Source organism: Sceloporus occidentalis, unplaced genomic scaffold (assembly GCF_023333645.1).
Source record: "Sceloporus occidentalis isolate IW3139 unplaced genomic scaffold, rSceOcc1.0.p SCAF_1, whole genome shotgun sequence".
NCBI lineage: Eukaryota > Metazoa > Chordata > Lepidosauria > Squamata > Phrynosomatidae > Sceloporus > Sceloporus occidentalis.
Genome location: NW_028316981.1, coordinates 60,861,585 through 60,883,898, shown reverse-complemented (window position 1 = coordinate 60,883,898; position 22,314 = coordinate 60,861,585). Strand labels below are relative to the sequence as shown.

At 40.1% G+C, this 22,314-nt stretch overlaps 1 protein-coding gene across 2 annotated transcripts in view; it reads left to right on the top strand.

Annotated features, from left to right (window-relative positions):
• CACNA1D (calcium voltage-gated channel subunit alpha1 D) overlaps positions 1-22,314 on the top strand; it is a 387,489-nt gene that overhangs the window by 203,429 nt on the left and 161,746 nt on the right. Inside the window, exon 8 of one of the 2 annotated variants that reach the window (XM_089522716.1) lies at positions 16,103-16,206. In XM_089522716.1, the coding sequence (XP_089378842.1) occupies positions 16,103-16,206 (104 nt within the window). Of the gene's footprint in view, positions 1-16,102; positions 16,207-16,788; positions 16,893-22,314 lie in introns of both variants that reach the window. The other variant, XM_089522725.1, reaches the window with a different exon arrangement.

Below are 22,314 nucleotides of genomic sequence, written 5' to 3'. Positions count from 1 at the left end.
CCAATGTAATAATCTTTGCAGGGATTATAGCCTAAGGCTGGAATCCTGTGGATCCTGTACAATAGTGCAAGTTGTCTTCTGGCAGTTAATGTATTTCTGCCTGGCTTGTGTGGCACTGTGAAGGAAGGAAGACAGACTTCTTCCTGTTTTTGTTGGGAAGAGAAGAGTGCTGGTTCCAAACAGCTTTTTTAAAATCAGATGATGGCCTGCCAGGAGATCCTCTGAGCTGATAGTATCCTGGAAAACTGGCTTGCAAACTTTCCCATGACACCGAACAAGCCAAATGCATGATATTTGCTACATGCGATTGAAGATGGGGTGGGCAGGTAAGATTGTGGATAGTGATGTCAGAAAGAAATTAAATGCACCAGAAAGTACTGACAATGATACTTGGATTATTAACAGTGACAGTCTACAAAACAGTTGTTGGATGATAAGGAAGTAGCTATTCTATTCCTCTCTAGAGCATATATTAAGAAAAGTCAAAGGCTTATGTATTAAAAAAAATTAGCATGTTAATAAAAGTAGAGCTCTATGTGGCACCAATTGCACATCTGGTGACAAAAGACATGAGCGGACGACACCCTCAAAAATTAACTTCCGTGTCATCAAGTTCTAGGATTGCTTTCAAACTGCTGTTAGAAGTTTTTAAAGAACATTTCAACATGTTTTAAAAATGTTTTTATCTTTGTATTGGTTCAACTGGTTTTTATTTGTTCATTGCCTTGGGAGCTTTTGGGGCTTGGGAGGCAATACAGAAATACTTTAAATAAGTAAATAACATGTCAAGGTCAGATAGCAGTGTACATTGTGGTGTAGTCTACTATCAGGAACATTTTCATTAAGTTGAAAGCAGGGAACTAATCTGAACATGATACATCCCAAAATGACAAAATGGAATTGGCTTTCTAAACATATAATAACTTGGGGAATTCTTATTTTTTGACAGAAATGCTGGACATTATAGCAAAAATAATAGATTTCAAACAGCATTATTTGAACCATCTCAAATAATATTTAAAACTGATTATATTTGGTTACCCACTGATTTCCTATAATTTTGAATCGATTGTCCAAAGCAGATCAATGCTTGTAAAGTTGCAACCCCGAAGAGGAGGTATTACCATAACCTTCAAACGAATTAGAAGATAAAAAGCACATGCTATAAATAGCAGAGAGAGAAAGGGACAAACAGAAACATGAGTTGTGTACCAACAGTCATGTTCAGTTATGTGAGGGCACAATCAGTAACTGCTTACCGGTTTCATGAGGAGTGTAAGGATGACTAAGCACTGGAACTGGAATAAGTACATTTCAATTTTTTAAAAATATATATATATTGATATACCTTTCACAAAGTTACTACCTGTCTAGACCTGTAACCTAGACAGGTAGTAACCTTGTCCAGGATACCTAAAAGGGCTCCAGACTACTGAACAAGAAGTATATGTGGAAAAACAACACCCATAAGCATTTGATCTACTTGCAGCCACAGCTTTACCGGGTGATTGGGGCTGCATCCTCACTGATCCAGTTTGGCACCACTTTAACTCCTGTGGCTCAGTGTTATGGAATTCTGGAAACTGTAGTTTATTGTGGCACCAGAGCTCTATAACAGACAAGGCTAAAGTGCCTCACAAAACGACAGTTCCTAGAATTCCATAGCAATGAGCCATGGTAGTTAAAGTGGTGTCAACCTGGATTATTTATTAGTCATAGCACCTGTAGCTCATACATGCCCTTGCTAAATAGTTGTAGACTGGGATGATCACTAGGTTTTTGGCATTTGTAATATTGTTTATGTAATATGTTTAATAGCATGTCATATATGTATATATATTTGTCTCTTATATGCATGGCATATGTGCAGTTAAGGTAGAAGCATTTGAAAAACAATAATTAAATCCCAGTGACAAAATGACAAAATGAATCAATAAATCTCTAAGCAACATTTTTTACTATGGTCACTGAAATATAATTATTCTGTGATTGCCTTTTAATACATGGAAACAAATTCTTGAAAGTAGCTGTGTGGCAAGGCCAGTCTCAGTAGTGTTTTCACCTTTTGCCTGTTCTAGAGGTTACCCATGTTTCAGTTACTGTACTTTTGTACAAGTGCAGCAGCAGAGATATAATAATAATAATAATTTATTTATTTATGTTTCCCCGCCTCTCCCAGTGGATGGAAGCGGGGTTACAGACTAAAAAAGCACAAAGTGTTTACATAAAAATTCAATTAAAAGCAGCTAAAAACAATAAAATATACAACTTTCAACTTCAGCAGGGAGAAATGTAAGGTACTGCACTTAGGGCAGATAAATGAAATGCACAGATATAGGATGGGTGGCACCTGGCTTAAGGAGACAACATGTGAAAGGGATCTAGGAGTCCAAGTAGACCACAAGTTGAACATGAGTCAACAGTGCGATGCGGCAGCTAAAAAGGCCAATGCGATTTTAGGCTGCATCAATAGAAGTATAGTGTCTAGATCAAGGGAAGTAATAGTGCCACTATATTCTGCTCTGGTCAGGCCCCACCTGAAATATTGTGTCCAGTTCTGGGCGCCACAATTCAAAAAGGACATTGAGAAACTGGAGCGTGTTCAAAGGAGGGCGACTAAAATGGTGAAGGGTCTAGAAACCAAGCCCTATGAGGAACGCCTTAGGGAGCTGGGTATGTTTAGCCTGGAGAAAAGAACGTTAAGAGGTGATATGATAGCCCTGTTTAAATATTTGAAGCGATGTCATATTGAGGAGGGAGCAAGCTTGTTTTCTGCTGCTCCAGAGAACAGGACCAGGAACAATGGATGCAAACTGCAGGAAAAGAGATTCCACCTCAACATTAGGAGGAACTTCCTGACAGTAAGAGCTGTTCGACAGTGGAACACAGTTCCTCGGAGTGTGGTGGAGTCTCCCTCCTTGGAGGTCTTCAAACGGAGGCTGGATGGCCATCTGTCGGGGATGCTTTGATCTGGATTTCCTGCATGGCAGGGGGTTGGACTGGATGGCCCTTGCGGTCTCTTCCAACTCTATGATTCTATGATTCTAACATCATACAGTAACAATAGCATCAACAAACAAGGTAGGGATCATACACAGACAGGACAAGTCATTCATATCAGGGGGGTATTCATATCAGGTGGAGTATGCTCGGCTAAAAAGCTCAGTTTTAATCGCTTTTCTAAATGTTTCTAATGAGGTCGCCGAGCGGATCTCCTCAGGGAGACTGTTCCAAAGTCTTGGAGCTGATGTTGAAAATGCTCTTTGCAAAGTAGCAACATACTTAGAGGTTGCTATCTCCAATAAATTCTTACCTGATGTTCTAAGAGTGCGGGGCGGATTATATAGGGAGATGCGGTCCCGTAAGTAACTCGGGCCCAAGCCATGTAGGGCTTTATAGGTAATAACCAACACCTTGTACTGTGCCCGGAAGCAGATAGGGAGCCAATGAAGATCTTTTAAGATAGGTGTAATATGGTCAAACCTTGATGAACCGGTGACCAATCTGGCTGCCATATTTTGCACTGAAGCTTCCGAACTTGGTACAAGGGTAGCCCCATGTAAAGCACATTACAGAAATCTAGACGAGAGGTTACCAGAGCGTGTACCACCGTTTCAAGGTCCCTTCAGTCTAGGTAGGGTCGCAGTTGGCGTATCAACCGAAGTTGATAGCAGGCACTTCTGGCCGTCGCATCTACTTGAGATGTCAATTGCAGGGACGAGTCCAGAAGTACTCCTAAACTGCGAACTTCGCCCTTCAGGGGAAGTGTGACCCCGTCCAGGACAGGTTGACAAATTTCCTTCCTTAGGCCCGAGGAACGTATCACAAGTACTTCCGTTTTCTCTGGATTCAGTCTGAGTTTGTTTTCCCTCATCCAGCCCATTACCGACTCCAGGCAGGCATTCAGAGGATAGATGCCATCCTTAGACACTGAATCAGTCGGAGACATAGAGAATCATATTTGCGTGTCATCAGCATACTGATAACACCGCGGCCCATGTCTCTGGATGGTCTCTCCCAGCGGTTTCATGTAAATGTTGAACAGCATGGGGGACAGAATAGTTCCTTGAGGGACACCAGATGTCAGTTTCCTCTTAGAGGAGCAAGTGTCCCCCAGCTTCACAATCTGGAATCTGTCTGAGAGGTAGGATTGGAACCACTGGAGCGCAGTGCCCCCGATGCCCAGCTCGCTCAGGCACACCAGAAGGATACCGTGGTCAATGGTATCGAAAGCCGCTGAGATGTCCAAGAGCACCAACAAGGTCACACTTCCCCTGTCGATGCCCAGACGGAGATCATCGACTACGGCGACCATGGCAGTCTCAACTCCGTATCCCGCCCTGAAGCCGGTTTGAAATGGCATGCAAACTAGGAGGAGAGTAGCAGAAGATTCAGACTTCATGTTTATGAGCATTGGCATCACTTTGGGGAGGGGAGTGCGGATGGCATTGGGCAGCACCTCAGAGGGGGGATGTCATCTGGTGGGGTGGTATACCTAAAGGGACTGGCACAGCTACTGGGCAAGTAAGAAAGGGCTCTTTCCTGCTTGCACAGCAACCGCACGGCACCCTAAACTGGTCTTCTGGAGGCTGCAATGCTGTCCCCCTCAGTAGCCACAGCTGCTGGGTGTGTGTGTGCCTACCTTCAGGGTTCAGCATGGCTGCACCCATGCCAGACCTTGAAGGCTTTGTAGGGGTCTGAGCCTTGAAGGCTTAGCAGTGATCTGGGTGGGCAGGCAGGTGGGGGGAAGTGCAAGACAGTTCACCTCCCACTCCACCCCACACTGTGTGACTGCTTATGAGGTGGTTGAATAGGTTATGAATATGTTATAGACATCTCCACAAGTACAGACATTATGCTAATCACCAGGCAAGGAACTAGATAAGCTGCTTAAGGGTAAATCTTAACCCCAAATAAATAAATAATAATAATAATAAAATTTATTTGTATCCCGCCCCTCTGAGAACAATTGGAGCGGCTAACAAAATTAAAATAGAAAACATGTAAAATCCCTAATACCCTCCCCTGCTTAAAAAAGTATTAAATCCACTACAGTATTTAAAAAGGCACAAAACAAAAAATACACAAACATACAAGTTAAAAACTGACCAAAAAGTCAGCAACATCATGCCCGCAATCAGTTGGAGCAGCAGTATCTTTCCCAGACATTCTTCTAAGGCCGGGTTCTCTATTCTGGGAAGGCCTGCCGGAAGAGATCCATCTTAACAGCCTTTTTAAAGCTGTCTAAGGATGTAAGCAGACGGATCTCATCCGGCAGGCCGTTCCACAGTCTGGGGGCGACGATGGAAAATGCCCTCTGGGAGGTAGTCGAAAGCCTAGATTTTTGTAGCTGAAGTAGGCCTCTCCCAGAGGAGCGGAGTGCGCGGGGAGGATTGTAGGGGAGAAGGCGGTCCTGAAGATAGTTTGGACCCAAGCCATTTAGGGCTTTAAAGGTGATAACCAACACCTTGTACTGGGTCCGGAAGCTAATGGGCAGCCAGTGGAGGGACTTTAAAACCGGCGTAATATGGTCCCTCCTGGATGTTCCAGAAATTACTCTGGCTGCCATATTCTGTACTAGTTGCAATTTCTGGACCAAGCACGAGGGTAGCCCCATGTAGAGCGCATTACAGAAGTTTAGACGTGAGGTTACCAGCGCGTGCACAACAGTCTCAAGATCCCTTACTTCCAGAAAAGGGCTCAGCTGGCGTATCAGCCGAAGCTGATAACAGGCGCTCCTGACTGTCGCATTTACCTGGTTTGCCATCAGGAGCGACGAGTCAAGGAGCACCCCCAGACTGCAAACGCAGTCCTTGACGGAGAGTGTGACCCCATCCAGGACTGGAGGTTGCAACCCAATTCTTGGTTTCAGGGCCGTTACCGTGAGCACTTCCGTTTTGTCTGGATTCAATCTCAATCTGTTTTTCCTCATCCAGCCCATTACTGCCCTAAGACATTCATTGAGAGAGGAGACGCCATCAGAATTCGAGGCCGACGAACGAGACATGGAGAAATGGATTTGGGTGTCATCGGCGTACTGATAACACCCAGCTCCATAACTCCGAATGATCTCACCCAGCGGCTTCATATAGATGTTAAATAACATCGGGGACAGAATAGCACCCTGCGGGACTCCACAGGTGAGCTCCCTTTTACTGGAGCAACTGTCCCCGAGCAGCACCCTCTGGGATCTGCCCGAGAGAAAGGAACAGAACCACTGCAATGCAGTGCCTCCAATTCCCAACTCCCTCAGGCGATCCAAGAGGATGCCATGATCTATCGTATCAAAAGCCGCTGAGAGGTCACACTGCCCCTGTCGATGCTCAGATGCAGATCGTCAGTCAAGGCAACCATGGCAGTCTCAACCCCAAAGCCTGTCCTGAAGCCAGTTTGAAATGGGTCTAGATAATCGGTTTCATCCAAGACAGCTTGGAGTTGAAGAGCAACCGCCCTCCCGATCACCTTGCTCAAGAATGGTAGCAAAGAGACTGGCCTATAGTTGTTCATAGCTATACCGTACCAGACAGTGGGGGACCTTAGCTATACCGTACCAGACAACGGGGGACCTTAGATCTTGTGGGCTATGCTTTGTTTTTTATTAGGTTGACCAATAGAGCATGGTGCAAAATAAGATAATTCTGAGCTTGGGGATTTGTTTTCAGTGCCAGAACTGAACAGAGCTTATATAGCAATCTAGTCTTGGTTATACCAAACTTTCTTCATTTCAGCAATAATATTTGGGGCAGGAAGAGTCTCTGTACATGCCTAATTGAGGTTTGAGGTCTGTTTGAGAGGGCCCCTTCTGTTCCCCACTGGTGGGAGCCATATATTGTGTGAGGACATGGGAGAGCGGCCTTCTCTATGGTGGTGCCCCAGTTAGTGGACTACCATTCCCACTGGTGTCATTCCACCATCACATCAAAGCATGGGATTTTATTAACGCTTTTGGGGCTAATTGATTTCATCCAGTTTGCACATGTGCTGTGGTTGACATTATTTGAAATGGTTTTAACTGGGTTTAAAATGTTAGTTTTTAACTGATGGGTGACATAATATATTTTTATTATTGATTATTTTAAATGTATTTTATTGTAAGCTGCCCTGAGATCTTTGGATAAAGGGCAGGATATAAATTTTTGAAAGGAAGGAAGGAAGGAAGGAAGGAAGGAAGGAAGGAAGGTTGGTTAAACAGGTGAGAATCAGAAATCTTGGATGATATAATACAAACCACTCATCAAAATACCAACTTAAAGATCTAGATGTAGCCTACCTCATGCTGTGCTGTGATATGGAAATGTCTTTGAAGGGCATTTCTGACAGTACCTTCCACCCACATCTTGTCATCTTGTGTATGACAAGTCTGGCATTGGTACCTGCTTTTAACATGCTGATGTCACTATGGAAAATAAAAGTACATTGGGCTAATGTAATATATCCAGCATTTGGTTATGAGTGTTTGTGATTCAGATTCATACCAAATGACTTTATAAAAACGTATATTCAGCAAAGCAAAATATTGATTAACCTATAATGCCATTATCACAATATTTTTCAGCTTTCTTTCCTGAAGGTAAAAAGATGCTGAATATTTGGGTAAGATGCTCTGTTTTAAATCCAACTGTTAGTCTTAACTAGAATAGACCTAACTGAATCTATGGCTGTATCCACACTGCAGCAATAATCCAGGTTGACACCATTTTAACTGCCATGGCTCAATGCTATGGAATTTTGGGACTTGTAATTTTTGGGCTATTTAGCCTTCTATGTCAGAGAGTTCTGGTGCCAAAACAAATTACAATTCCCAGAATGCCATGGCACTGAGCCTTGGTAGTTAAAGTGGTGTCAAACTGGATTACTTCTGCAGTGTCAATGCTGCCTGTGATCACTTGAAAAATCAACAATCATGTAAGCAGTATTGATTCAATAGGGCTACTCTGGTTGGGACTGACAATTGGATTTAAGCTTCTTCTACCTCACAGGTTAATGTCTTTAACAAAAAATGTTTACACATGCCCTGTTAGCAACCCTGTGGAAAACAAAGGCTTATGTGGTTCGTGGAGGACTGTTTCTGCTGCCAGAGGCAGTCTCCTATAAAAGATAAGATAGCAAAGGAACAGCAGTAATGCTAAGTGTTTTCGCAAAGATTTTAATTACTATCCCTCATGTGACATTTACTCCTGAAATAGCTTCTGCTATCCATGAAAACAGAAAATAACTATCCTGTGTGTTTATATATTCAGCAACAAAAACAATTGACAGTGATGCTGTTCTTGTCTCCTGCTCCCAATTTAGTTATAAACTGGTGAAATACCTGTGTGAGGTAGCAGAACCTTGGGAGGAAAGAACATCATGTATACTTGCTCACAGAGTTACATTGAAATCTCCCATTGCACATGGCTGAAGGCCAAGTTACCCAGTGTCAGGGATGGAAGATGATTCTTGGCCTTGCTACTACCTACTTTTGGAGTGCTGAAAAATGAGGGATTTGCACTGTAAAAAACCTACAAAATTTTGTCACAGGTTTTGGAGAACTAGATAATATTGGACCCTCAGGTGTTGACTAGGAACCCCGTTCAAGATATCTATTACACAGTCTTGGGAGTGCTGCACAATATGAAGTTTGCACTTCAAAATGCTACCAAAACACTTGCAAAACTTTGTCAGTATTAGGAAATTTTAGAATCTGTAGCTGTTCTTTACTACCTCGCTGTACTATGTAGATGGATAAGTGTCTGAGACGCTGAAGTCTGAGATGAGGCCAGGTTTTGGCCTTTGTTCCCCAGACTACACCTTATTTGTTCTGTCGCCAATGGCTGCTGAAGAAAATGGCGGGCTCCCTCCTAGATGGAAGTGATTTTGAAGCTAGGCTAGACAAAGCAGAACTAAAATTGCAATAATGAAAACTATGACAAAACTGATGCATTGCTCACTTTCGCAGTTGTTCATAGTACTAGTTACTGTTCTGTTTTCTTTATATCACGGGATATATTTGCTATACAGTATTTGTACAAGTAATTTTTGAAGAGGGCAACCCAGCATGATGTAGTGGTTTTAGTATTACACTGTGACTCAAGACCCAGATTTGAACCCCCACTCAGCCATTGAAACCCACTGGGCAAGTCTTTCAGCATCAGAGCAAAGTAAAGTCTTCTCTTAAAAAATCTTGCCAAGAAAACCTCATGATAGGTTTGCCTTAGGGTTGCCATAAGTTGAAGGCACACAACAACAAATGTGAGTAGCACCACTCTGTCTCATATAAAACTGAAGTATGTCTGAGAAGCATATACATAGTGCTCACATGTGAAGATTTAAAATTGAAGTGGTTCAGCAGAATCAGAAATTCCATAAACATATTTTCAACAAATAAGGGTAAATATGGTCAAGTCATGTCATGTATATTCAGTCTTCAGTTTTAAGGATGTAAAAGCCAACCATTTAATGCCAAGAATTTGTATGGTGTCAAGAATTCTGACTGAAAGTAATATTATAAATGAAGAGTATGTATAGTATGGAATGCTTTTCAAAGTTAAATATCAGACATTGAGGTTCACTTTTATGTTAATAAGACTGCGAAAAATATTTCAGGTGTTGATCCTGACAGTGTCCTGTACACATGTGTCACTGGTAAGAATGAAGGAGCATTTGCATCACTGAGCATTTAATTTATGATGGATTATCCCCTTTGATCATTAAATGGATACTTCTGGATCATCACTCATCTGAAAATCTTAAACATGAAAGAAATGCTTGGCCTTCTTGTGACATGACAAACCACAGAAACAGAGATAGTGGGAGGAAGAGATACCACTACAGATACCGAAGCAGACAGAGTATTGCCAAAGAAAGACTTAAATATTATAGAGTCTGTGGCTTAGAAGAGAGCACTGGATTATGCTGATTAAATGTCTGAGGGGCTCGAGCTGCAGTAACCTCATGCCATGGCACCGATCCGTCCTTTGGAGGGTGCAAAAAAGGAGCTGCATCACACTCCTAAAACATTACTGAGACGTCCCGCTCCTCTCCCGTCGATGAAGCATTCATGAAGAAGCCATTTTTTGAATAACAGGATCTTCTGTTGTTAAAAAAATTGCTTCTCCGCAAACGCTTCATCGACGGGAGAGAAATGGGACGCCTCAGTGACATTTTAGAAGCATGATGTGCTATCACACCTTCATGCTTCAGAAACACTTCAGAAACACTTCGGGAACATTTTGCCAACAGTAAGGCACCGTGTGATAAGGTCCTTACTGTTGAACATTAAGAAAATAAAAATAATAAATAAATAAATAAAACTTTATTTATATCTTGCTTTTCTACCATAAGGCAATCAGAGTGGCTTACAGTATAAAAACATCTGAAACACAATACAATATATCATAACCCCCCCCCCTTAAAAAAGAATTAAACATATTACTATTAAAATCACTCTATTAAATAAACTATTAAAACCAATAACAACAACAATAAAACCAACTATTAATAACCAAGTGTTTTTCTCAGCTTCTCCCTTATTAAATTTATTCCCACTGTGCTTTTGATCAATGATAAGGTCTTAAGATGAGTGTTTCATATTAATATCTTTAATAATAAAAAGGTAATATGTATGCAAGAAATTAATTTTTTTTAAGGGACAGGAAGAAATCGGTTATATCCATGGAGATAGAAAACAAGTGATCCTTGCTGTAGCTATCGTATGGGATTATCAGTGATGTGCTGCTCCTTTGTTGTTGTTGTTGTTATTGTTATTATTATTATTATTATTATTATTATTCATTGAGGCTAGGTCTAGTTCAGAAGTATTTGTTTATTCTAGGTGCTGCAGCTGTTTACACTTTGAGCAAGCCCTGTGTCTCATGTTCAGTACTCTTGATGTAGTTTAATCAATGGTTAGCTGACTGCAATAAATAGCAGACTCCTAAAGTTCAATAGGTAACTGGGTACCGTAACTTGATCTGAGCATTGTCTATAGCAGCCAGTCATTATGGCATATTTAGAAACAAATCTCTCACTTAATTACGCAAGGCTTTTTATAAATTATTTATACAACTTAAAATATATGTACTGCAGTTAAAATAGCATCTGGGTAGAGCAGGTGTTATCACAATACTGGTCGAGCATAATTGATTAAGAACATAAAATGCTGATGTGAGTTCATTGGTTGATAAATGGATACAAAGTTTAGCTAGATGGATTATGTCTGTTTGTTAGTTTATTGTGAATTGTGACTTTCATCAAGACCATGGTCACATCTACATTGTAGAAATAATGCAGTTTGACAATACTTTCCCCTAAACTTTCCCCTTGTACAAAAAACTAAAGCACAGCTCTACTTAACAAAACATACACAGACTATATTGACTTCCCACTTGTCAAGTCTGAAAATGTTAACACTATAAAGTTTATTGCACTGGCCCTAAAACGGGCCCAGTGCGTTCTAAACGTGTGTGTGTGCACGCACGGAACGGGATGGGGCCCAGAACCCCATTTTATCACACGCTGGAACGCCGCCTTTGCCGCCGGGCGTTCCAGTTGCGTTCCCGTCCCAGAGGGCACCATTTCTGGGGAAGCTTAGAAACAGTTCCCAGAAATGGCGCCCTCTGGGATGGAACGGGAACGTAACTGGAATGCCCGGCGGCAAAGGCGGCATTCCAGCGTGCAATAAAATGGGGATCTGGGCCCCATTTCATCCCGTGCACGTGCATGCACACAACCATTTAGAATGCACTGGGCCCGTTTTAGGGGCCGTGCAATAAACTTCTTATTTTAAATCACTTCTCAACTGCTATCAAATTATATATATTTCTTCTGACCTAAAGAAATCCTACAAAATTGCTTCAGTCCCCAGTAAATTCAATCATGATCTTCCCATCTTTCTTCTTCATACAGGAAAAAAAAATGAATTCCAGTCTGTGGGCAGGACCAAAGGTGTTGGGTGAGGTAAAGGTACTTCACCTACCTGCCCGAGGTCTTTTTGCTCCCTTGGGTCCTCATGCTCATCTCGTTGTCCCTCTGCCCGTTCAACCTGATCCTGCTCAAGCACCCCTTTACACAGTCTTTTAAAAAATTGTCCAAAGATTTTTCTTTGATTAAAGTCACCATTTTGTCCATCTCAGCCAATACAAAAACTTTTAATAGTCCACTTTTCTTCTGTTGAAAGGCCTAGCGTGGCAATTAAATATGCAGAAGTATGCTACAACTGGCTATTCACACACATGACTTACCAAAGAATGACTGCAGCCCCCATGATCATTTCATGTGTAGTGGAGGGAGGGAGATTGTAGAAGCATCTGGCTATTTCCCAATGCAAAATGATTACATTGTCTGCTGAGGTATGCAGAGGTTCTCTGGAGGTCTCATTGGAGGAAGAGCTCATTATGCATCTCGCTATGAAGACATAGCCAGATGCTTGTCTGAGCCTCCCTTCTCTCCACGAAATACAGAACATCTATGGTGGAAGGCAGCAGCTATCCATTGACTCATGGGGAGGGGGAGAACATTGGTCATTGCAGAGAGCGGAAGGGGATACCAACCTCCACATCAACCTAAAAAAGATACAAAGGTATAGAGTTGATTTACACCTGTGTTTGCCACTAACAGGATGTCAGCCAATAGCAGAGATGGCCTCATCTACACTGTAGAAGTAAAGTAGTTTGACACCACTTTAGCTGCCATGGCTTAATGCTATGGAAATCTGGAATTGTAGTTTTTAGCCTTCTCAACAGATATTTAGCCTTCTCTGTCAGAGAGCTCTAATGCCATCAAACTACACACCCCAGAATTCTATAGCTTTGAGCTATGGCAGTTAAAGTGATGTCAAACTGCATTGTTTCTGCTGTACAGATGCAGCCATAGTATATAATGTAACCTAGACTTGACCTTGTAGTATTTGGTTAATGGAGGTGAGTGTGTATTTGGGAAATACAGAGTCACATGACACTCCATTTTGGCACAGAATGATAAAGAGAAAGTTTTCACAGAACAAATGAACTACATGAAGACCACAGAACTATAGAACAAAGGACAAAGCATTTGTTTATCATATCATCTGAATGGGGTCCTGGATTCTTTTTCCTTTGCAAGCCAGGATTGCTGCTGGCCATTCTACACAGGCACAGTAATTGTGCTACACTCATGTTATCTGGAAGAGAAAGTTGGTTGTTGTTGTTACTGTTCTTGTTGTGTGCCTCCAAGGCATTTTTTACTTATGGTGACCCTAAAGGGGAACCTATCATAGGGTTTTTTCTTGGCAAGTTTCTTCAGTGAGGTTTGCCATTGCCATCATCTGAGCCTGAGAGAGTGCGACTTGCCCAAGGTCACCCAGTGGATTTTTCTGCTCAAGCAGAGATTTGAACTCTGATCTCCAGAGTCATAGTCCGGTGCTCAAACACTACACCACATTGGCTTTCAGAAAAGAAAGTGCAGAGATCTAAATTGACTTCTGTTGGCATGCTTTCCTGTAACTGCTAAATTTATCTCCAGACCTGATAATATGGGTTCTTCCTGGCAAGATCATTGAATGCCAAAGTAGGGGATTTTTGGCTTTGTTGGAGAGAGTCGGAACAGTGCTGAAAATTTGTTGCTACAATGAGGATTACAGTTTTATTTCTTCTTTTATATTCTTTGTCCCTGTTGCTCCTTGGCCACTGGAGATGGAGTGGGGGCAGTGATTCAGCTTCCTACCTTTATAAAAAAAAATTACCTCTCACTGTAACATCCAGTGCCACAAGAAGTGGACCTACAGGTTTTTGTGAATACCAACAACCTGTTTCCCCTGCATGTTTTTTTTTTAACCATATGTGCTTGAAGAAGAAACCAGTGTGCTCTGAGAGATAGTGTAATGTTTGGAGGGGAGCTGTCTGGCTGGCCCAATAAAGGCATCATTCATGTGTATCTTGGATTTTGAAAAATGAAGTGGTGGTGGTGTTGTGAGTGCTTTTTTTATAGGGTACAGAGAGCTTGTGGACGGCTTGTGTTCTGAAACAAAAAGAGCATAGGAAAGAGGTTAGGCTGCCTTTGCCAGACTGATAAGCTGTTGGTAAGCTGCTAGAGTTGAAAGGCATTCGCTTTTAAACCAGCTTGATATTTGAGCCTCCGAGAAGTCAGAGCAGAACACTTTGAAATCAGCAAGGTTTTGAGAATCTGGCTGTCAGCAAGAGGAGTTGGCCAGCGTGCTTTGAAGTCTGTGTTCTAGGGTTAGTTGACCCTAGACCCTACAGACATCAAAGCCTGCTGGAACAACTTGCACTGTTTCAGAAAACTCTTGATTTCCAAGGCTATTCCAGATACAGATAAAAGTACCACCAACTTACATACCAATTAAAATATTGTGAAAACACACGCAAGAAAAATGTCATTCCTATCCTAGTAGGAGCTGTAAAAGAGGCAAAGATGGAGAGATTCTTTGGCTGCAATGAATAAACACCAGAGCACAAGTCCCATTGAATGCAATAGGATTGTCATCTGAGTTGACATGTATTGGACTGCACTGCTAATTAAGCATTTAGTAACAAATACTGATAGCATATTTCTCTGGAAGCTTGGAAGCAGTCAGAAATGTTTAGGTTTATTATTTTAGCCAAACCAATTGCCCGCAGATATTAATGTCTTTGTAATGGAACAAAAGAATGGTTAAAAGCCAGTATGCAGGAAACATAAAAAGTTGCCTGCATAATAAGGAACAGTGCTGAAAATGAATGAAAGAGGACAAATGCTAGGATGAAAGAAGAGTACACTGTTCTAGAGCAGGAACTGAAACTGGAACTGACAGAGCAAATATGTCCTTTCTTTTTGTCATTCTGTGACATCAGAATATAACTTTCCATTACTAAATACAGCATTTATATGCTAAAACTGTGACTTAACAGTTGATATTTTTATTTCTTTTATTCCTCCTCCTCCTCCTCCCCTCCCCCAAGAGCCAAAGCTGTTTCAAGACATGATTCCTCCATTGTAAAATCAATTTATTTCCAGTGTTAGTAACCTTGACAATGTAGGACAATACAGTGGGCTTCTGAACATACTAGGAAACATAATAGTTGGCCTCATTGTAAACTATTACATTTTGCCTTTGAAATGTTGACAAAATGGCGTTAGCTTGGAAGGGAAAAGTCTGGCAACTGTGATGTGATGAGTATTTTTGACTAGGTGCCCATGACTTGTAGGAATAGCAAGTACATTTCTATACCACTTATCAGTGCACCTAGGCACTCCCTAAGTGGTTTACAATGTGTAAGCTAATCGCCCCCAGCAAGCTGGGTAGTCATTTTAGTAACCTCTGAAGGATGCACATGCCTGAGTCAAGCTGGAGCCCTTGGCTGGTATTGAACTTGCAACCTTGTGGTTTGTGAGTGAGTATGCTACACATGCTCGTGACTGTGTTCCACACTGAGTCCTAATAGCCTGTATTCTAGCTAGTAAAACGATCACATATTTCCAGAAACAGTCTAACTCAAAAATACATTTTCCTATCCATAGAACCAATGGGGAATGAAAAGAGAACATATCTTTTGATAAAGAATAACTGTATTGTATTCATTGTACAACAAACTGGTAATCTGAAAAGTCTTTTACTAAATATGTTTTCTTCATATTTTGCATCTTTTATCTAGGTTTCAGCTAGTAAATTGCTGGATTTCGTGGTTTAAATTGATGTATAGAAAAGAGAAAGGGCTGAACCATTAAATAAGCCATTGACATTTCAAATTTAAATAATGATGTGGAGTTAAACTCCTTGCCTTACAGTTCTTGCTTTGGAAAATAAGAACAGAATATATAAGTCTAGGCTAGCAGTCTCTCTGTCTTAACATTTAGAAATTTCTTTCCACATATTATCTTCTAAATTGGATTTTAAACATTTTATATGAATGATTTAAAAAAAAATCTTAAGTAAACTTACATGTGTTCAAATGCTTTCTGTGTTTTGCATAGTCTGCGTATGCATTTGAAGTGAAATGAAATATGTCTGGTGCTTTTCTTTCCCCCCCAGTTGTATCTGAAGAAAGGGAGTACATTTCTCTTGATTCCTTGTGTTGCTTCCCCACTGACTGTTCCCTATTACAAATGAAAGTAACCTGTTTCTATAAGAACATCTTATTTTTTGCAGATGAATGATGCTATGGGATTTGAATTGCCATGGGTATATTTTGTCAGTCTCGTCATCTTTGGGTCATTTTTCGTTCTAAATCTTGTTCTTGGTGTATTGAGCGGGTAAGCATACACCTTTTTTGTCCTAAAAGCAGAGTCCACCACTCAGTTGCCATGATCACATAGGTATGCTATAGAACTGAGATCAAAAGAGAGTAAGGTTGTTAACATGAAATGTTGGGCTTTTCATCTTAAGCAGCTTTTCTCTTCCTCGACAAAGAAGGCTTAATAAGCCAAGACTATTTTTCTGAGAAGGAATTCTGTCTGGAAGAGGAAGAGAAGAAGAAAGAGGAAGAGGAGAATGTCGTATTGGCAAACGATCTCAAACCATTAAAAATTGTCCTCCTGTACGACATACAGTTCAGAAACAATGTAAATTGTAAGAGTTAAATAATATAGAGATTTTTAAAAAATAAAATGATGTCCTACACAATTTTTTCTTTGCAATAGTAGAAATATATCCTTTATTTCATAGTTCTGCAGTGCGGGGAAGCATGGAGGACTGCAGTAGAATTAAATGCATGAGCTGTCAGTTTTTAAGAATCTGTTCTGGTACATCGAATACCTATGTGAACTGTCAATTGCAGAAGGACTCTGCTCTGTAGTGAATAGCTGAATCATAACGTGTTTCCTTACATTTTACAGGTAAATGATGCAATAGGATGTGAATGGCCGTGGATCTATTTTGTTAGTCTTATCATTCTTGGCTCATTTTTCGTACTTAACCTGGTTCTTGGTGTACTTAGTGGGTAAGCAGTTAGATTAACATTGTATATTCCACCACTCTGCAGTGTGTAAAATGGCCTATGCGTTTGCTGAAGCTTCACAGTAATGGCTTTTCTGCATGTGCCTTGGATTGTTATGTCATTTTACTGATGTTTGCTCTTCTGAATGTCTAAACTTTGTGCTTGTATCTGCCTATGACACCTCTCAGTTCACAGTGCTTGCCAGCCCCCATCTCTGAAGATTCACTAAATGAAGTACTGACTTCCTAAAGTTTAACTTCCAGTAGCTAGATAAAATCATTTTTGCACACAGCCTGTGTATGCCTATTTATTTTAAAATGTTCGTTATGGCTATTGTCCATTTATGAAAGACTAGTTTGAGCACTGAAAAGTTGGTATAAACAAAGAGACCAGTAGAATATGCCTGTTAGCAGGTGCTTTACATTTTGGTTTTTACTGACAGCCCTTGTTAATATCTACAAGTCATTTTATGTTTACAGCTTATAGATCAGCCTTTTTACCATGGAGGAACCTTTGAAATAATGTTCAGATCTCAGGGAAACCCTGTATAAAAATGACTATATATAGCAAATTACAGAATAAATAAAAATAATAAATACATAGATTGTGACGTCTTGCAAAACCCCTAGCAGCCTCTCATGGAACCCTAGAGTTCTAAAGAGCTCTGATTGAGAAACCTTGTTATAGATTTTCAATAAAGACATTGAACATAATCCAGGGAAGTGTTCTTCCAGCAAACCCACATTGCCAGCTCTGAAAGTCACAAGAGTTTTTAAGTGCAAGCTATCTACAGCTGTCAAAAGAAAAGCTTCTCAAGCCATCAGAATGTGTTTGTCAAGCCTCCTTCTCTCTGTTATGGGCGGGGTGGGTGGGTAGGTAGGGAAGAGTGTTTTTTGTGGCTCCCAATCTCCTCAGGACACCTACAAAGCCCTGTATCTATATGTACCTTCAACTTGCCCATCAACTCATGGCAACCCCATAAATTTCATATGGTTTTCTTATGCAAGGGATGCCCAGAGGTAGTTTACCAGTTTGTTTCCTCTGAAATATAGCCTACAGCACCTGGTATTTGTTTGCAGTTTCTCATCCAAGTACTAATCAGGGCTGACTCTGCTTATCTTCCAAAATTAGTCAGGATATGGTGCCTTTAGGATATTTAGGCCTTGTACAAAGCCGTTGGACACTATTAAAAAAAATCAAGCAAAAAAAGCCTAAAAATCACTTGAACTGCCACAAAAATATAGCAAAATGCAGGTTACACTGTATTTGTCCTGTCCAACCCCCTCATGAAGATAAATTAACAAAAGTAAAGGTGAAACAAAACTAGAAGTGACCAGAGATTTTGTTTTGCATTTACTTTCATATTTGTGCAGCTCACCGGGGGTGAGGGTGGAAATGATTGGGTGTATTTACTTGTTGTTCACTGCCTTGAGTTCCTGTATAATAATAATAATAATAATAATAATGATGATGATGATGATGATGATGATGATGATGATGATGATGGTATTAATGGAATCAGAGTGGAACCACACTCAGGATTGGACCTCCATAATTATGTAAGCAAAGATGTAGGTCTGTGCACTCAGTAAAGCTTACAGTTGCTTCTCTCCACAACCTTCATCTCGTAATGTCAGAGTCACCAGGGCAAGAGCACTGACAGAAGAACAGGTCCATTTTACTGACTGGCAAGGAGTAATCCCCAGATATATAGTTGTAGTGCAGACTTTAGAAAATCAAGTCATTTTAATAAGATCACTATTTAGCTGGACAGTGGCATGAAAATACAGGTTTAGGTCTACAATGACACTATTCTCTGCCGTAAGTCCTTTTGTTAGTCTCAGATAGAATAGAACCTCTGAATCCAAGGACTTTACATAAACATTGACTTATCAAATGCCATTGACTTTGTGGATTTACTCTGCTTTTGACTAGCAATTGATCTAAGCCTTTGAATCCCTAAAACATGCTGGCCATAACTCACAACCCATAATTTTCAATCACAAATTAACTTTTGATCATTTTCTTCACTTTGGGTGTGTTTGTTTAGTCACACACATAATACCCCCAGCTTTGTTTTAAACTTGCAAAATCTGAGGACTGAAAAGGGAGATGGGTGTACAAAGAAATGGACATGGGTGTGCATGCAAGACCCTCCTCCTGTTTCTGAATACCTGGCTGCACTTATTGATACTGACATGTTTTGAAAACAGGTTTAAAAGAAGGTTGTGTAAGGGCATTTAGCTGAAAATGCTTTCAAAGTTGCCCATGCCTGGCAGCAACCCTACCTTTTTAGGGTCTCTGGGTAATGGTCTTGAAAGTAAAGATATTCAGCCAAAGAGACTTACAAGCCTCCCTCCAGATCTCTGTATTGAATGCACAAGGACTGCTAGAGCATTGGTGTGTGTGTGTGTGTAAGAATGCTCAAGGCAGGGCTTGTGTGTGTACCTACATCCCTTTTCAGTGTACCATATTGTAGACAACAGCCTATGTAGAGATTTGGCAAAATAATCTATTGAATGCTAAGGCAGAAAGTCAGGATTTCATAGACATCTATGAACCAATTATCAACAACTGTATTGTTTCATGCACTTGAAAGTGAGCAGTATTTCTCCAAACTGTTAGCTTCATGAATTGTGCTAGTTTGTGCAATACAGCTATGTCATCTAATTCTTACACAAATGTTTTCCATAGAATAATAAATTAAACACAAGTAAGACAGTGTTTTGTGATAACATGACCAAGGTCTTTAATTAAAAGTTTAGACCACTTTTGAAGCCAGTGTTAAAGAATTGCTTGAGGGGCAGGGCAGAAGTTCCAGAGATAGTAAGGCTAGCAAGTCTTGTGGTGTCATTCTAAACCCTCCCTTCTTGTATGTGTTGATTGTTTGTGTTTCTTCAACAGCCATGTTGAAGAAAAAATATTTTACAGAGGATGCTGGAAAATGCCTCGCCTAGGTTACAACTATTTTTTTTTAAATGTTGAACTATAGATTTTTGTTTAGAGCTTAGCAAACTTGAATAATGACATAATATCTCTTTACACTTTTAGTCAAGCTCATGGTCCTTTCAGGTCAGCACTATTCAGCCTTACTGAATTTGTGCAAAATGTTTTCTCATTCTGGCTACACTGAGATTCTCGAAATTGAATCACTAGGGACTATTTAGTATCTTTGCTTATTACTAGAGTTCTTGCACAGTTTTTTTTTTTCTATTTCAGATTTTTTTTGGGGGGGGGGAAATCATTTGCACTCAAAAAAGTGTACCGAAAACATTTCACAAAGAAAATGGTGTCTTGTTCACAATATGCCATTTTCTATGTAAAAATGTTGTTTTAGCGACAGAACCATTTTTTAGCAAGTAATTTTTTTCATTACAAAGCCCTAAAATGTTAAAAATCTTGCCGTAATTGAGTATTTTTACAATTTATTAATTCGCTTAATTTATATCCCATCTTATTCCCCCCCCCCCCCCAGACTTAAGGCTGCTTAAAATTAAACACAAGTACAATGTAGTTAATAATGTCCAAATATCATCAGTAAAATGTAATCAAACTGTCCATCAATTTAAAACATACATTGAAAACAAAAGCAGTGTAACACCGTATCAAAATCCCTTTCTTTAAAAGAACTCTCAAAAATCTGATAGGATAGAAAAAATTTGCCTGCTGATGGAAAGAATTCAAAGATATAGCCATGTTAGTCTGTAAAATCAGTATGTGAAGAGATCTTGTAGCACCTGTGAAACTAACTGAAAGAAAGAAATTGGCAGCACAAGATGAAAGCTCATACTGCCAATTTCTTTCTTTTGGTTACTCTCAAAGGTGCTACAAGATCGCTTCACATGGAAAGTTAGCAAGGATGAAGCCATTCTAGCCTCCCTAGTAAGTCCGTTTTGGAGTTAGGAGCAGCCACAGAGAAGTTTGTTTCTACCAGAGGAGCCTGTAAGAGTGGTGAGACCAAAGGAAGGGCCTTTGCCAAACGTATCAGGGCCAGGGCAGTCTGTATGGGGAATTTCTCCTGGGCAAGAGTAACTGAAATAAATGTAAGCATCTTTTTTCTTTTTCCTGAGTTCACTCAGGAGAAACTCTCATAGATTGTTCCCAAATTTCATGCTGTGTAGGTTTTACTTTGGACTAAAATTTTAAATATGTGGTAATGGCCATAAATGTTTAAGGTGTAAAACATCAACATGTTGAGTTGCAGTAGCTCTATGAATTTAATATTGCTGAAGGTCTAAAATAGTATTTAGGCTGCAATTATATGCACATTTACTTGTGAATGACTCCTATTCAGTATAGCTTAGGTGGGCATGCATGAAACTGCAGTTGTAAATCTACACAGAAACACATAAATGATTTGGTTTTAGAAAACACAACCAGACCTTTACAATACAAACTGAATAAACAAATAAAAAGCTCTTCTAAATAATCCCTGTTATTTATAAACATGGCTGTATTTAGTTCTCTGGATTTTAGGAACTAAAATCTGGAATGTTGTGCTAAAGTTGTTTCTACATTACTATATCGTGTAATGTTGGCTTATGCTCAATCTGTCGAAGTGTATCCAACATATTTCTGTGTTGTCTTTCTCTTTGTGATGTGCATGTCTTGTTAGAATGATATACATGTAGATAAGACATAATTTGGGAGATCTTTTCTTTTACATCTAGCTTTTACTGAAGGTAAGTATGTGACAATGGAATGTTGACATTGCTTTAAAACCACTATAAATGAAGTCGTTATTTTTATGATTATTATCAGTTAATTTTACTTAACATACAGGGACAAGAGCAGACATGTCCTTAGTAGGCATTCTAAATCAAGAAGACTGTTGGCAGTAGAGGACACATTTTCTAAGCATTTGAAGGACAAAATGTTAGATGGCTATCATACATTCAATTCATTTTGTCAACAACCATTAATTTTCTTTCTCATTAACATTAGTAGTTTTAAGTACATCTTTCCCAATAGAAACCCTGAAGGTTGAATTTTTTTTTAATTTTCTGAAAAACTCTAGTGTTAGTTTGCAACTTTGGATATCTTGCCCCAGTATATATATATATCATAATGGATAGATTTAAGCAATACAGAAACAACATTTTGCTCCTGTTGAGGATATCCTCTGAAGTCTGAATCATGTTCTAGATGAAAATCTCGCTGAGTTGAGCTCATTTTTCCTGCAGCATGCTTGGCATCCTTGCCATACTGAGTTTAGTTCAGTGCTTCTCAATTATTTTCTGTCATGCCCCCCCCCCCCCCTAGGAAGAAGAAAACATTTCGCGCCCCCCGCGCGACTGTAAATAGTATCATTTGTCTATAAAACTGTTATAAGTACACCTCTGCATAACAGATCCTCGCGCCCCCCCTGGGGGGCCCGCCCCACTATTTGAGAAAGGCTGGTTTAGTTCAAGGCAGGGGTGGGTAA